Source organism: Macaca thibetana, chromosome 1 (assembly GCF_024542745.1).
Source record: "Macaca thibetana thibetana isolate TM-01 chromosome 1, ASM2454274v1, whole genome shotgun sequence".
NCBI classification, from domain to species: domain Eukaryota; kingdom Metazoa; phylum Chordata; class Mammalia; order Primates; family Cercopithecidae; genus Macaca; species Macaca thibetana.
Genome location: NC_065578.1, coordinates 76,575,316 through 76,592,239, shown reverse-complemented (window position 1 = coordinate 76,592,239; position 16,924 = coordinate 76,575,316). Strand labels below are relative to the sequence as shown.

General features: G+C 41.2%; 1 protein-coding gene across 2 annotated transcripts in view; it reads right to left on the bottom strand.

The window, feature by feature from the left end:
- The window catches only part of AK5 (adenylate kinase 5), a 292,878-nt gene extending 290,302 nt beyond the window's left edge, over positions 1-2,576 (bottom strand). For both annotated transcript variants that reach the window (XM_050805099.1, XM_050805103.1), the window contains exon 1: positions 2,393-2,576. In XM_050805099.1, the coding sequence (XP_050661056.1) occupies positions 2,393-2,452 (60 nt within the window). In that variant the 5' untranslated portion in view covers positions 2,453-2,576. The remainder of the gene's footprint in view (positions 1-2,392) is intronic.
- Between the last annotated feature and the right edge of the window lie 14,348 nt (positions 2,577-16,924).

The window sequence follows — 16,924 nt, the reverse complement described above, 5'->3', positions numbered from 1 at the left end:
TTTTTTCTAACAGCCAGCCACTCTCAGGGATTGAAGACAACCAGCACATATTATTGCTCAGTCTCTGAGTGAACCCTTTGAGACCTTGAATAATCTAATTTGACTTTCCACAGTATTCTAATTGATTGCCAAATCTCTGCTGTAAGGTACAAGATCAATATACACACCATAAAGTTAGCTAGAATTAAGAACTCATGACAAAATAATAAGAAAGTGGTTTTAAAAAAGTCTAAAACCGGAAACACATTTCAAAAATGAACCTACCAGAGATATCCCATATTCCATTTGGCTTACATGATGTCTCAAATTAGGAAAAAATCTGAAAAGGTCAGTTAGATATATTTACTTGTCTGAAAATATGTCAATACAATAATCAATTTGTCTATAATGGCCTCTAATATCCACAGCTGGGGCCAATGTCTTGGTGTTTAGTAGATAGCTAATTGTTAAACTTTGTACACTTAGAATATTGTGGTGGGCAAAATCCATTTTAAAAACCTAAAGTATTTAGTTTTACAGTCTACACTCATCACATGGAGAACTGCCAGATTTTCCTTCCCTCTTGAGCTGCGCATAGCACAGATTCGTCTTACTGAAGGATGTAGCCTTTGGAGGTCACCAGCAGTCTACTTACATCTTACTGTCCAGAAGTGAATCTAAGTCCATTACTGTATTTCACCCAAGCAAGTTGACTTCCTTTTCTGGGTGTGCATTATTTATCCCATTCACATGCAGAAAAGTAAATAAAAAACCTAAAACCTTAACAAAAAGGCCTGCCATAACTTATTTGCATACACGGTGTAGATTTTAATAAACTATCAAAATTCTCTGTGGTTACCTTCCACCAAGGAGGAAAAACAGTACCCACATTTATAAACCAAAAAGATGTACTATGTAGGAATTTTTGCAATCACGTGGTCCTCCTACAGATGTTTTCAATGATTCTTTCAGAAGCGTAGAAATGAAATATATCTCAGTAGTAATCTTTGTGAGAAAAACTTCGCCTCTTAATTTCCATATTTACTTTTTGAAAATTAAAACAAAAAAAGAACAACTCTTAAGATTCCCACACATTCTCAAGACCTGTCCTTATGCAACACCACCTAATTATTTTCACGCAGGAGTAACACATTTGCTAGATTTGGGCTTCACATACCACGCTTGAGCTCAGTGAATGCTTCACCTGGAAATCTTGACTTCAGATGACCTGAAAACGGTGGCTTATAGAGGTGAGAGAAAAGAAGATCTGTAATTATGGCAACCCATTTTAAAGACAGTTTAGGGAAACTGAGGCAAAATTATTTTCTCCAGTGGTGCTTTAAAATTCCTTTTAACAGAACAAATCCCTCAAATCGGGGGGAAAAAACCCTCATGACCTTTAGTTTACGATATCAGTCTATCAGTTTTCAGAAATGGGAACGAGGTTTGCAGAGAATGGATTTCCCCTTTCAGAGCTCGCTTAGGAAGCTTGGCTTGCTTCTATTCTTTTCTCCTCCTCCCCCCACTTCAAGCAAAAGCACTTGAGATTCAGGAATGTTTTTAAATTCAAATACGAAGAGAAGGAAAGGAAGCCAAAACGACCTGAGACAGGGGCTGTGGCTTAGAACCGACTAAGGTTCATTCCTCAAGCCTCCTCTCTCTCAGTCCCCAAGTGTTCCCCCCACTCTGGGTCCCGGTGCAGATGATGCTGTGCTTCGGTTTGAAGACTGAGCAACAGGAGTTGCTATCTCCAGGTGGGTTGTCGAGCACTGGCGAAACCTGCGGCCCAACCCTTCCTAGGCAACGGAAAAACGTGCTCAGGAGTTCATTCAGCGAAAGCGCAGAGCAACGCTGGGGGCCTGTCACCGGGGAGGTGGTACTCGATAGGTTGGGTTTTGCTTTTTGCATCTTCATCTCTCTCTTCCAAGCTGTCTCCGGGGAGGGCTGCCTTCGTCCACATTTCCTCTTCCCCCAGGGGTTCCAACCCTGGACAAGTAGAGTGATTAGGGCTCTGGATCCCTCAGTTTCGAATCTTTACTCGCTGCTGGGAGATAGTGCAGCCACCTGGCCTGGCCCTCGCCTCCAGAGAGCGCAGCCCGGCCGCGGTCTGGAGCCCACCCTGGGTGTCCACATCCGAGGGGCGCGATGGGGGCAGGCTGCTTTCAGAACCCTGCTGGAAGACTGAAACTTGATCTCTATGATGCAGGCTTCTAAGCCCAGCCATCTGACAAGGACCCTGGCAACCCGCGGGAAAGGCGACTACCCTCGGGCGAGCGGGCGAGTGCGCTTCTGCAAGCCCCTTCAATTACATGCCCCGCGTGGGGAAGGCGGGACGGGGCGCGGCTGCCTCACCCCGAACCCCCGAGATGCAGTCCCCGGATGCTCCCGCCCGTCGGCCAGCCGTAGCCCCTACCTCAAAAAGCTGAGGGATTTCCCTCCGGGCCAGATACTCCTTGGCATCGTTGGTGTTCATGGCTGTGCCGCGCGTGCCTTGGGGCGCAAGCGGGGAGGATCCCGGGCTGCGGCGACCTGAGCCGGGGCTGGCGCTGGGGCTGGCAGAGTCCGCGCCGAGCAGCGGTGCAGCCCTCTTTCTCACGCGCACTCAGCTCAGCCTCTCCGCCCAGGCCAGGGACCCCCTCCGCCTCTCCCCGGGGGCTGTGGTCTCCGCGTTCCCGCCGCCCCCGCTTCAGTTGCAGTCCCTGAGCCGGAGCTGCAGGCGCCGAGCAGCTGTGCCGCGGCTTCCCGGGCTGCCAGGCAGCGCGGCCGCCAGGGGTGGGGCGCAGGGAGCGGAGGAGGGAGGACAGCGTGGCGGACGCAAGGCAGCAGCCCGCCCGCCTGCCTCTCCGGTTCAGCGCGCCGCGCTCCGCGCCTCCCCGAACCGGGTCTGCGGCGGCTGCCGGTCACGCTGCGCGGGCGGGCGCGAGGTGCGGGGGTGGGGGCGGGCGCGCGCAGGGGGTCGCAGTCATACCCCTCGGTGCCGCACCGGCGCCAGAGCGCGACGCTTCCCTGCGTGCGCCGCCCAGGGATGCAGCTACCCGGGACCAGGTGGCCAAGGGAACAGGGTCGGGGTCTGTAGGAACCTGCCACCGTTTCGCTTCTCCGGACCTTGTACACACACAGACACACACGCACGCACATACACGGTTACCTCCGGGTCCCCGAGGAACTCTCATGAAAAACCTAATAGTCACAGGATTTATCATTTATTCTTAAGGTTACCTATCTTTCACTATAGGGAGCTGTGGGGAAGGAGGAAAAGGGGATTCATGGTATGGAATCCAACCCTTAAGATAATTTTTAGATTTTGAGTATCTCTATCCTTCAGGAAAGTTTTGCTAGCTGGTTTCGAATTTTTTCCCTGTCGGTGTCACAAATCCTTATCGACTTTAGGATAAGGCCTTAGTGTGAGCCTGAAACCCTAATCAACTGAAGGACTAATAAGTAGTTAACTAGTTAATTATCTCCATGGAGAGGAAGGGACAGTGGAGGAGAAAGGTGGGTGGTAGTGGAGAGCTAGAGATGCTTAAATTGCAAATGTGTTTAGTAGGTGGGGAGGGTGGGCATCATTAATTAGACCTGAGGAGTGTGCAGCCCGTGGACAGTGTCGCATCAGAGCACCCCTGGGGGAATATGAGTGAGTATGGGTGAGTGCGCTAGGGCATAATGGGTGATGGATCTTCCTGCTGCAGACCATTGTCAAGGTGTAACCCATCTTCCTCCCAGCTCCCAAGATGACTCAATTCCCTACTAAGATGTCTTCTCTTTGTCTGTTTGGGAGATAGTCCGTAGTCCGTGCCCCCGGATAATATGATCTCTAACTTCCCACAAAGCCTAACAGTATAGGACCCTTTGGTAGGCACTGGTATCTGGGGTCTGGCTGGAGAAAGAAGCAACGCTGCCTCTGCTTTAAAAAACTATAGAGTCTGAATGTCCATTTCAAGTGCGTCTTTGCAGATATTTTCTTGGTTCTATTTCTTGTTCCAGAAGCAACTGCAGCTCAAGCCTTAACTATAGCTACAGCTTTGTTTTACCTGCGGGAGTAAATGAAGTTTTGAGAACACTTGTGAACCCGTGTGTCATATGGTTGCCTTAAATGAGGCAGGTATCTCAGTTCCATGGAAATTGATTTTTGCCCTTAGAATATACCTCTTCACTTACAGTCCCAACTTGTAGTATTTCTTTACCTTATTTAAGATTGGCTAGGGCAGTAGCGAAAGCAGTGTCTCTTCCCTATGCAATGATGCTTGAAAAGTACGATGGTCCGTGGCATTAAGGCTTACTTTGTGAGCATGCACAGTGGAGGTGAAACACGTAGGAATGAAGAAGCCACTTTCTCCAGGACTTTCCAAGGTCATCCTTTACAGACGAGAATCTGGCAGAGTACGGCTCACCTGTCTTCCCTTGAAGAAATGCATAATTCTAAGTGTACTTTAGTGTTACTGGACAAGTGATGGCAACTTGCTTGTAAAAAGAGAATGGATAAGAAAGACTACACTGCACTAAAAATTGTAGACAGCCTGAAAAATGTAGTAAATGGTGATACAGCAAGTTTTCAAGTAGCCTTATGCAGGGACAATCAATGTATTTTGGTGTGTGCCAGGGTGGAGAGAGATGTGTGAAAGAGGAAGATGTTCATAATTACTTTTGCAAAGGAAGTTGTGGCTTTGTAGGGAGGGGCTACATGAGAGAGGTATAATGCTTAAAAGTCAAGCTAATGGTTCAAAAGAGAGGAAAGAGAAAGGACAAGGACCACTAAATATATCCTTGCTGTGGGAAAGCTGGCCTCTCATTCCCTGTGATGAAATTCTATGTGTGGGTATATAGAAGGCTCATGGCCCTTGGCCCTTTGTTTATTTGGGAATGCTTTCCTGCAAGCTCTAATGAATCAAAATGATTACTGCTTGTCGGATGTCTTCGGATAGACTCTCTTCTCATCACGCCTTGAGAGAGGGTGCTAGGTTCTGAGATATAGCAGTGGATAACAGACAAGATCCTTGCTGTCAAGGAACTTAAATTCTGTGAAGAGTTTGTGTAAGAAGTGCAGATGAACAATAAGCAAACAAAAATGCATAGACAACATCACATAGTGATAAAAAATACAAAAAAGGACATAAACAAGAACATATCAGTTAGTGATAACTGATGATGAAAATCACAGTTGTTGATTTGAAGCAAGGGGGCAGAGGCTCCAGGTCTGTTCTGTGGAAGCAGCTGAGGAAATGGGAGTAAGAATAATCATTAGGGACCAGGCACGGTGGCTCAAGCCTGTAATCCCAGCACTGTGGGAGGCCGAGGAGGGAGGATCACGAGGTCAGGAGATCGAGACCATCCTGGCTAACACGGTGAAAACTCGTCTCTACTAAAAATACAAAAAATTAGCCGGGTGTGGTGTTGGGCACTTGGGAGGCTGAGGCAGAAGAATGGCGTGAACCCAGGAGGCAGAATGTGCAGTGAGCTGAGATCGCACCACTGCACTCCAGCCTGGGCGACAGAGTAAGACTCTGTCTCAAAACAACAACAACAACAACAACAAAGGAATAACCATTGGAATGATGACTAGGACTTCCAAAGGGCTGAGCATGCTTCAGGCTCTTGGTGGGAATGTTTCCCTGAGTCATTATAGGTACAGATGAATGGAGGAATAAAATATCTATAGCTGTATCTATAGAATGCTTAGGACTCAGCCAAAGAAATTTAGAAAGGTACCCTAGCAGGAAAAAGTAAACTTTCTATTTTAAAAAACAAATATGTTGAAGTCTCTAAAAATTACACCATGATGACTTGAAAGAGTAAATGCCATATATAGGGATTCCTGATTTACCATGCAGGAGTATGTTTAGGTGCTGAGAAAATCTAGCTCGAGCAATGTCTTCGTAATGTCTAGAAATATGATGGTGTATAAATACATCATTTACGAGTCACAATGAAAATAGTGTTTTATGGTAATTCATTCAGTCAACAGATATTTCTTGTGCATCTCCTGTGTGCCAGGCATTGCTGGCACTGCTGTGCTGTCAGGCGTGTAGGTGAATAAAACACGTGCATGGAGCATTTATCTAGGAGCAGGAGATAATTTGCAACATATGTAATAAACAAGTATATGAAATTGTTGTTAGATGGTGATAAATACCATGGGAAAAGAAAAAGTAGAGGAGGGTAAGGAGAACTAGAAGGCTGGCTTCAGTTTTATATAGAGTGGTCAGGGAAGGCCTCATTGAGAAGGTGAAATTCCAGCAAAGGTTTGAGAAAGCGAGAGAGCAACCACTTCAAATGTCCTAGCAAGGGCAGATTCCTGGCACTTTCTGGCAACAGCAAGGAGGCTAGTGTAGCAGGAACAGGGTGAGGGAGGAGAAGAACAGAGAGGAATGCGGCCAAAGCACTTGGGGCCTTGTAAACCATTGTCAGTTCTTCTCTAATGGAAAGTTAGAGAAACGTTTCAAGCCAAGACTAAGATGATCTGACTTACATTTTAAAAGGCTTGTCTGTCTTCTGGTTTAGGTATGGGTAAGAGAGAAAAGGTAGGAGTGGGGAGAACACTTGGAAGGCTATTGTTACTCAGGTATGAGGTGACGAAAGCATGGGCTCAAATGTTGGCAGCAGAGACAATGAGAACTGGTTAGATTCTAGATATATTTTGAAGATAGAACAAATAGGGTTTCTTGACAGCTTGGATGTAGTATATGAGAGAAAAAGAAAACCTCAATTATGACTTCATGGTTTTTGGCCTGTGGATAGTATGGAGACAATTAATTGGCCTCAAGAAGCTTACTAACTTACAAAATTATTTAATAGATAGATGGTAAGGAACTCTATGCAACCCAGAGAAGCAACAGGACAACTGGCTCTGAAGGGCGTCTGGCAGATGGTAGGTTCTCCCTACTGCTTACTGACCATATTTCTTCATTTTCATCTGCAACCCTTGGCTTATAGCAGCCATTTGAGCTCCAAAGGTAACCTAAATGTTAGGTTGACTCACACGTTGTGTAACCTCCTGTGCGAGTAGAAGAGAGGAATTTACATTTGCTTCAGGATATGCTTGCAACTTAAATGTTTTGGAACTTCAATGTCCATTCTGCACAAATATTTTACCTACCCGTGCGAAATCTCTAATTCCATCAAATCTAGTCTTCATCCACCAACCAGTCAACCTAACTTGGCTATGATAGATATAAATAAGGGAGCAACTTGAACTCCAAAGACCCTCTAAGTTTGAAAGTTGCAGGTAAAATACGGAGAGAAGCATTATTGTTTTGATTTAAAGAAATATACTAACATATGCTTAGAAGTAAAAGCTTTTGGAAGTCCTAGAGAAAAACAGATCAGTTTATTTTTAAAAAATTGTTTTCACAGAATGCAAATAACACATTTGAGTTTTTATTATACTACCCTTTTTATCATTATTGACAAGCGGCAATTCTGTGAGCCTAGAGGCCTAAAATTTCTAAGTTATACCTATGTATCAGGACCAGTATGACCTTCTGAGTTGTTTACATTGCCTATTTTTGTCTTTACTATATGTCTCATGAACAATGTATTAGTGATGCATACACTAATTAGTCTAGGATGAGTAACAAAAATCTTTCCATCCAAGGAATAAAATGTGTTTCTTCTCAGTAGTCACAAGGCATTCATGTTGGTGTGCTATAAAATTTTAAAACTTACCAGAATTTACCATCTGTTCCTGTTTTTATCTAGTCTGTTTAACCACGTTTCTTCTATTAATTGTCCTTCTGCTATACAATTAACATTTGCACTGTTTTTCTAATAAGATGAAATCATAAAATTAAAGATCTACTGGAGATATATGAGTAGTGGTTAAGTTAAAGAGCTCCCTTCCCCAAATAAATCAACATTTTAGATTGTGCAGAGGAAAACTAATACTAAAACATTTCTTTAGGAACGTCCCTCTCTTGTGGAAAAATGTGAGTGATTACCACTGTCTTCACTGTCCATTATGGTACTCACTAGCCTCACATGGCTATTTACCCTTAAATATTAGATTAGTGCAAAAGTAATTGCAGTTTTTGCCATTTGTGATTGCTTTTAATGGCAAGAAGCAGTTACTTTTGCACCAACCTGATAAATACAATTAGTTTCCTGTTTTATACTTAGTCAAATATTTCCATCCCTTCAAGGCTCTATTTAAAGACAACCTTCTCTATAAAAGCCATCTTTATTTAGCCCTAATGGATTTAAGTGATTTCTTGCTTTATCCTCTTTAGAATGTTACTTGTACCTCTATCCTGCCTTCTTCCTTATTTATGTACCTTTGTTTTTCTCATCTGCTTTGACCCCAAAATGTGTCTTCATGGTTGTACCCTTATGCAGTTTATCATAGTGTCATGTACATAATAAATACTCTAAAATTATGATTTGAGTAATTTATAATACATTTAAGTATTACTTCTGTTTTGTGAGCATATGCAGCCCCATTGCTAGATGTGCTTTGAATTTGTAAATGTATTTGCTCCATTATTTTCTAGGGTTATCATTTTCAGATTCTATCAGCATTAACTAATCTTGAGATGTGGGGGAAAAGAAGACTAATTGCAACAAGTTACAGACCCAAGTTTCTCTATTCATGACTATGAGTTGTGCTCGAGCATTTGAATTGCCTTCACAATTCTCTCTCATGCCTGTAGCTAACAAACAGGATGCAATTTAAATCAAACAAATAGAGTGTCTACTAATCCCTGATAATTGCTGCTAGGTGTCCTTCCCATCCAGCTGTCCCTGGTCACCAGTTTTACAGAATCGCAATCATTAGGACAGAAAAAGATTGTTATGACCTTGTTCGTGCCGTTTCTAAAAACTAGCCTGTTGTTACACTTCCATTATTTGGATCAAAACAAAGCTTCTCATCAGTTAATCTTTTTTCAAATTACAAGCTCCAAATAGATTCTCAGAGGTCATTAATCATCTCACCTCCAGAAAATATAACACAAACCCATGGCATATTCCTTTTAAGGAAATGTTGTATTGTGTTCCTCTTGTCTTTCACAATATTCTTGTTTGTAATTTTCAGAAATTGGAAGGTGCTATTTACGAAGATTATTTCATGCTAATGAAATGTTGGAAGTCTCAGTGTTGGAACTACTTTTGATACAGACGTTTTTGCTCCTTAGTTCAGCTAAAACCAGGTTCTTATCACACGACCAGGAAAGATTAGGCATGCAGACACATTGAAAGATGAGGAGAGCAAAATTTATTAAAAGAAAGCTCTCAGCAAAAAAAGGAGAGGTCTTGCTAACAGGTTCCCACCTCACAGATTGAACACTACATCAGGCCACCACCCAAGAGCTGAAGAGGCCAGGCTCCTCCCCACTGCATGAAGAATGGATTCCTGTGCCTCCACCCCATCCCCCCAGTGCTCATGTGGACATTATTCAGAAAGAATTAGTTGAGAAAATGTGGGCAAACAGGGGCAGTTCTCCCTCTGGGTCCCAGTTTCATCTGGCACCAGCAGTCTGGTCTGTCAGCCTTCAGGCTGTTTTAGGTTTGAAGGGGGATTTCGCCAGGGATCCTTGGCTGTCTCCCATCTCTGTCACTTTTATGACAGCAGAAGAGAAGAAGTTTTTGTATATCTCTGTTATCCTGAGCACCCACTTTCAAAAGAAGTTTCCTAACATGGCCCTGGTGGCTTCATGGGGACGGTCACCCTGGCGTTTCATATCTACAATTTGATAAGAGTGAAAGGAAAAAGTATTCTTATGCTCAGCCTGAAGTATTCATTAAATACTTTTTAAATTTACTATAAACACCTTTCAACTCATCTATCTTATGGTTACACCAATGGCCTCTCAGCAGGCAACTTTTTTACCTGTTTATCTTCAGCCTTGGCTTTTCTGTGCTCCAGTTCTGCCATGACAATGGGTTGCTAGATATCCACACTTTCATTTAGCCAGTATTTATTGATCACGTACTATATGCCAAGCACTGTGCTAGATTTTTAGGAAACAAAGTCATAGCCAGTGTGGCAAAATGCTCATGGTCTCCCCAAAGGAAAAGGCTACTAAACCAAAGAGACTATAAAAACAGAGTAGAAAGAGTATAGGCTGTGGAGTCATAATTTCTAGCCTGGTCTCATTCTTACTCAGCTATTTGATGTCCACAATTTATTAACCAGTCCAAGCCTCTCTTTTATGAAAATAAGCATATTAATCCCTAGCTCACTGAACTATTGCAAGGGTTAATTGAGCTGGTAAGTGCAGAGTTGAAACCAAACCTAATTCTCAGCCTCCAAATTCCAATTCATTGCCTACCGAATTTCTTAATCTATCATTGAAGACCCTGATCCTCATTAACCATTACTCTCTCTCTCACATTGTAAATGCACATTGAATTGATTGGGTGCATCTGTCTGATGATCCGAGTACTCTGTCTGCCTGGAATACCTCCCCAGTTCTGCGTGGCTAAATTCTTCCTGCTTCAAGGATCTTGTTGAAATATCATCTTCTTCATAAAGCTTTTTTGGCCTCTGCATCATGAAATAACTGCTTCCCATAAAATCCTGTAGTGTTTTTTTAAATATGCTTTTATGAGGCAAGGTACATGGAGTACTAGAATAAGAATGGTAATTAATATCAATGCATCGAAAACATTATAACTGGAGCAATAGTTTGTCATTTAAGCTTGAGAAAGATGTGGTGGTGCCATCTTGACTTTGAAATGAAAAGAACCTAAGGGTGTGTGGAAAAGGGATGATCAGTTTTCTCCATAGCCAGCCCTCAGTCTGCCCTTGCTACTTCTACTTCCCCACATTTACCTTCTCATTCTCTTCAGGAAGCTGATTCTAAAGCAAATTAGAAATGGTGGTAATGAATCAGATATAAAAACCAGCTGATATAAGTCTTTATGAGCAACTTCAAAGTGGATGTTTTTAAGCTTATTTGTTACCCTGGTTCTTAGTAAACGTGGGTTTGTTGGCTTATTTTTCTTTGAACCATCTCTCTAAAGTCTTGAATGCTTGAAAAGATGTTAGCGTCTAGAGTTTAGAAATGTTTTAATTATTGAATAAAGAGTGGATTTTGCTGTAATCTAATTTGCTTCTTATGCCATTAGATCACTCAATCAATAAATATGTTGAATCTCCATAAATAAGAAATATATTTATAGAAGCAATTTGGTACTCATTGTTCTTATAAAGTTTGATTTCAAGGATTTTGAGAATACATAAGATTTAAATTATTCATTACCAAAGTAATTTCACTTTCTGTGTTTGTGTAAATATTAGTAAATTTCATTGATCTCTATTAAATGCGTAGGCTCTCTGAAGAGTAAATATGATTTTATGGTGGACTATCACCACTTTCATGGCAGTCATCAGCAACTAGGCAAGGAGCAGAGGTACTGGAACCAGACCAGAGACAGTTCCAGATAGCTTTACATGTCCACTGATACTGCTAATTGTACCTCCTTTTACAGGAGAAACTATCATCTCCACTCTGAATTATGTATAATATGAGTGCACATATGAATATGTACAAATGATTCCAATGAACTCTTTGAAGAACTCTACCTTATTAATCCTAGTTCACAGATATACTTTCATACTCTATGCAGTGAAGCAAATGAGCTCTTTGTTTGCTTTCTTGTATTGTTTCTGCATTGGTCATTTAGCAGGAGTTTTAAAACACTGTTGATTTAGCACCTCTAGACATTCAGTTTCAAGATCTTGGTCATTTTATCTCTCTCTACCAGCCAAAACACACTATATAGCATAAATATCCCCTTTTTGTTGTTGTTAAGACTGCCAAATAACTTATTCTTTACTTTCCAGGTTCTCTAGAATTCTATTTCTGTGATTAACAAAAGATTTTTTATTGAATATCTCTGCTGCATATTTCCCACATTTTCTCAGATTTGATATGTATTTTTTTCTTTATCTGTTACCTTCATTTAACCAGCCTTCTTAGTTATTTTACTCTATACAGAAGGCTTATATTACCCAAATGACCCTTGGAAAACAGTCTGCTGATGGCCATTGCCCACTGCTAAATTTCTATATGAGACATTTCACATTGAAATACTTGACCCATGTTAGCACGAGGGAACTGGTGATATAAACTTGTTTCCTATTTTAACCATTTCCACATCTACCAGCTGCACCTTCTCCTTTACCTCAGTCATAGGGTGGAGTGCCCAACCTGGGCATCGTCCTGGAAAGAGAAGGTAAATCTAATAGATGGGCAGAACTTATGCCCCTGGAGAAGTGTTCACCATTCTTTTTTAGTGGCACATACCACTTTCTCATTAGTTGTTAGGAAAATAGGATCGGGTAATAATTTGTTGAGTGGCTAATGTGAGCTGAGAGCACTTCCTTTTTCACAGTCCCATGACTGGAAGTTTGAACATGAACACAGAAAAGAAGGAACCTCATCTCTCTCCTTTGGTGCCCTCATTGATGGAAAAAATAATTGAACCTGACTATTACATAACTTCTCTAATATTATAGCACCACATAGCAACATCAAAAGGCTCCTGAGGAGACTGGGAAATCAATTGTACACGTGATTGTGGACGATATATGGAAAAAATTCCACCAGTGTCTTCACTGAACTAGGCAGGCTGGTGCCTTAAATTATTCTGGAACCAATAAGTTCACAGCTGACTTATAATCATTTCCCTTCATGTGATTTGAACTGTGAGTCATCTGTTCCACTGAAATTGTGGACACATTGGTGTATTTTTAACTTACTATGAGCCACTCTTCTAGAATAAAACAGAACAGAAATGCAATATGCAATTGTCTAAGAGGAAATAGTGTACAAGGTCTTGAGTGGAGATCTATGTACTGGATCTTGCAGGAGGTGATGAAGGTTTTCAGGGCTGCCCCGCTCTGTACATATTTCCTAGAGCTGCCTTCCCAATGCAGGACCAGAATAAACACAATTTCCCAGAATGAATCATTCCCCTGGGCTCCTGTGCCCTTGGTTTCTGTGTCTGCCTCTCTTCTGGACCCTGTCTTATTCATCTTTACATCTCCCAAACCAAGCTCTGCTGTCTAAATAATAGTAGTATCTGCACACATAACTGTTGAATATATCCACTCATTCATTCATTCCTTTATTTTATAGGCATTTATTAAGCACCTTTTATATTCAGGAGTCTGTGATAGGCACTGGGGATTCAGCAGAGAACAAAACAGATAATTCCCCTCTGGAAAGAGCTTAAGTGTGTGTCTGTATGTGTATGTGTGTTTGGGGGCGGAGTAAGTCAGACTATACATTCATAATTACACAAATAATTCCAGCTACAAGATTTATATATGTTCTGAAGGACTAGGGAGTCCTGACCAAACTCTGCTAATTAGCTAGCAATATGGCACTGGCCAAATTACTTAACCCTCTGAGTGTTAGTTTTCTCATTTGTAAAAGAAGAAATTTGTTTCAGCTGATGCATAACAGCTCTTTTACATCTGAGTTTTATGATTCTGTGCTTGCTATGTGAAAAACAGTGTTTTGTACAAAGGGCATCTGATTGAAATTATTCCTTAAAAAAATACCAGTAACAATGATCAGAAGGCAGTGATTTTATAAATTTTCAAACTTTCAGTGACCATAATGGAAACCACCACATGAAGGGAAATGAAGGAAATCTGTTAAACAACAAACAAAAAAGCACAGTTATATTAAGAACTGAAGAAAAATGAATAAAATGTCTTGAATCTTAAATGACTTGGCATCATTTTGGATGACTAACAGGACAGTGTGAAGTATTACAGGAGAACTTTCCAGCTCCAGGTGACACATAGTGTGGGGTTATAAGAAATAACACCATATTGAGAATAAAATTACTAAACTTTCTGGTGCAGAGTTTTACAAAGACCCTGTTCTTGGTACGAGACTTCTGGTTTATTCCCAGGCGAAAGAGGCCAAACTGAACTGATGATCTTTACTAGTGAGAAAGATAAGAAGCCCCGGGGGACTGGGAGAGTAGAGTGTTTTAGGGATTATCTCCTCCTCTTTCATGGAGGAAGGAAGGAAACACTCAAATGCTTCCCTTTCTTGAAGCTGAAGGAAGGGAGCCCAAGAGGTGCCCTCCTAAAGTTTGTGGAGAGGCTGGCAGAAGAAAAGTCTGACATCTCAAATCCTGGTGGTTGTCTGCTGACCCAGGGCTTGCTGTTCTGCCCTGGGGCTGTTGGAGTGAGGGAGAGATCACTGGCAAGAGATGATATCACTGTAGTAAGCCGGGTGATCTGGGAGAAGAAATTTCCCTACAAGCTCACTACTCCCGAGAGATACAGCAGAGTGTCCATAAGATGGGAGGGAGCACAGGCTTGCTGGGGATTGCTGCAGCACAAGAGGAAGGGGCCCTACATAAAAAGGATGTAGCCTTATGCTAAATAGGTATTCTTCAACTGAGCAGGCCCAGTCTCACAAAGTACCTCCAGTGACTATGGACAGTTTTAGGGATCTGAGTCTGTTGGGTCCCCATTCATCCCATACTGAGGCAGTAGGTCAGAAACTGGATCAATGGTGAAAATCACAGAAATGGGACAACTCTGCCACTACCCCGGTGGAAGTATTCATAAAAGAGAACAGTGGTTACATCCAGGAATGACTGCATCAATCAAGTAACCCTGGGTAGTCTAGGAAGAATACATTCGTCCCTTTCCCTTCCCCTGAGATGAGCCAGAGTTAGCTGGGGAGACTGACCCCTGATTAAGCCAGCAGATTCCAGATCATGAATTGTATAAGCTTCAGATCTTGGGTTCTAGTAGCTCTAGGTCAAGCAACAGCTAAACAAAGGACATCATTCAGCAGACCAGTGGAAGGAGAGGATCTGGTGCCTGAGAAGTCTTTTCTGTCATGTCCTCACCAGGCCACATCCTGCCCTCATCACATCACGATGATTTCAGAAAGGGAGGCAAGGGAAGACCGCCTAAGAGCTGATATATGTTTATCTAAAACTGAGAACTACCCAAATGGGTATTTAAATGATTATATGACACTAAGCTTTAAGACAACAAATGAGGGGTTCAGGGGAAGTCTAGAGCAGTCATAAACAAAATAAAGTATGTATATTGACTTTGTATACCTGGGTTGTCAAGTCTGGATTTCTGACTCCCTACTCACTATTAATGAATAAACAATAAATTGGATCACAAAAAGGCTAAATAATTACATTCTTTCAAGAAGCAATGTATTGTAGAAGTAGTGTGATGCAGAAAAACGATCTATGATAGAGCCTGTTTTGACATGAAGTAGAGCAGCTTCATTTCTCAGTTCTGCCACCTATTAGGTGTGTGGTCTTGGGCACATTGCTTAATCTATCTGCCTCAATTTCTTTATCTTTACAAAAGATAAAATAATAGCTACCCTGTTGGATTGTATAAGGATTAGAAATAAAATGCATAGAGTTCAAATACAGTTCCTGACACACAAACAATGGTGAACATTGGCAGTTACTATTAGTACGATTACTATATGCTGTGGCTGTGTTACTTTTTCTTTTTCTTTTTTCCCCCACCTTTCCCACAAGTCTTACTGTTTCTATAACAGGGAAGTCAGAATCCCTGGTCCCTGCTTACTGTTTGCTTTGTATGAGTAAGGTTTGATGACTCCCTTAGCCTTAGCTAATTTTCCCACTATATATTGTAGACAGCCTGCACTTGCCAAGAACCACACTGGTTAAAGTGTTAAAGGTTAAAGTCTGTTTGTTATTGGTATCTGTTTGTTAAAGTCTGTTTGTTATTGGTATTACTTTGTAGAATCTTTAAGCTAAAATATAATTCTTTAATGAATCATAGGAAAATAAATAGAAATAAAATGTGAAAATAAACTTTAGACATTAATGAAATCCTTGAGACTTGTTTTTTAAACAGTGGAAATGGAGAGATGAGAATTTTTTATTTAATACTCAAAAGGTTGCCAATTAGGTTATTTTTAGCACCCAGTTCTCTTTCTCCAAACTAGTAGGAGTATTTTGTACTTAAACATCAAAAAATTACTTTAATTCCTTTTAGAGAGCTAAATAGGTACATGTCCAGATGGAAAAAGTATGGAGAAAACAGACTATTTGTGAAAAGAATAACAAGTAACAAGAATGTACTCCTAAAATAGTATAATTTACCAATTCTATAATCATATAAATAACAAAGGATGCTGAGATTTTGTTTCTGGTAATTTATTTTTCCTATTTATCCATCGCATTTCTCCACACCAAAAAAGATGTTTACTAACATCCATTAAATAAAAAACAGCAAAAACATCATTCAAGCTTCCTAATTCAGGATGACATAATGTATGCAAACATAACTCACACCATTGATATAAAAATAGAGAAGCTGTAAAGCATCCAGATATTTCCTATACCTAGATATCTTTTATTATTTAAATAAAAATGTTTCTTTCTGAATTTTCTTAGTTCAGATCTCATCTCCTAATCATGTGTACTCACAATTTCAACACTGCCCCGATGTTTCTGCTGCTTGTGATTACAATGACTCTCTCTCTTCCATGTTACGACTATAGCAGTCATACTCCTGGATGTTCTGAGACACCTGCAAATTCAGATATTCTGTTGTCAGTCCTTCATCCCCACTCATCTATGAGCACTAAGTGCTTTCTAGCTATAGGCTCTGCCTCACCTTGTTGTCGTGTCATATTTGCTTCTTTAAAAGCAGATGAAAAAAAATCAGATGGAGTTCAGAATCAGTTGTTGACTTACATTATCAATGTATGAATCATATAGAAGTCTAATATTTAAATTAGCAATAAACTCAGAGTCAGCAGAATGATACATTCCACATTTTGTCTACCTCACTGACGGTTCCATTTTTGTTATTTCACTGGTTCCTCTTCACCTCCCTGACTGCTAATTGTGAAGGGCACCAGCACTTAGCCCTTGGACACCTTGTTTTTCTCTGTATGGACCCACTCCCTTTGTGATCTCATCCAGCCTCATGGCTTTATATGCCATCTATATGCCCTTAGTCCTTCCA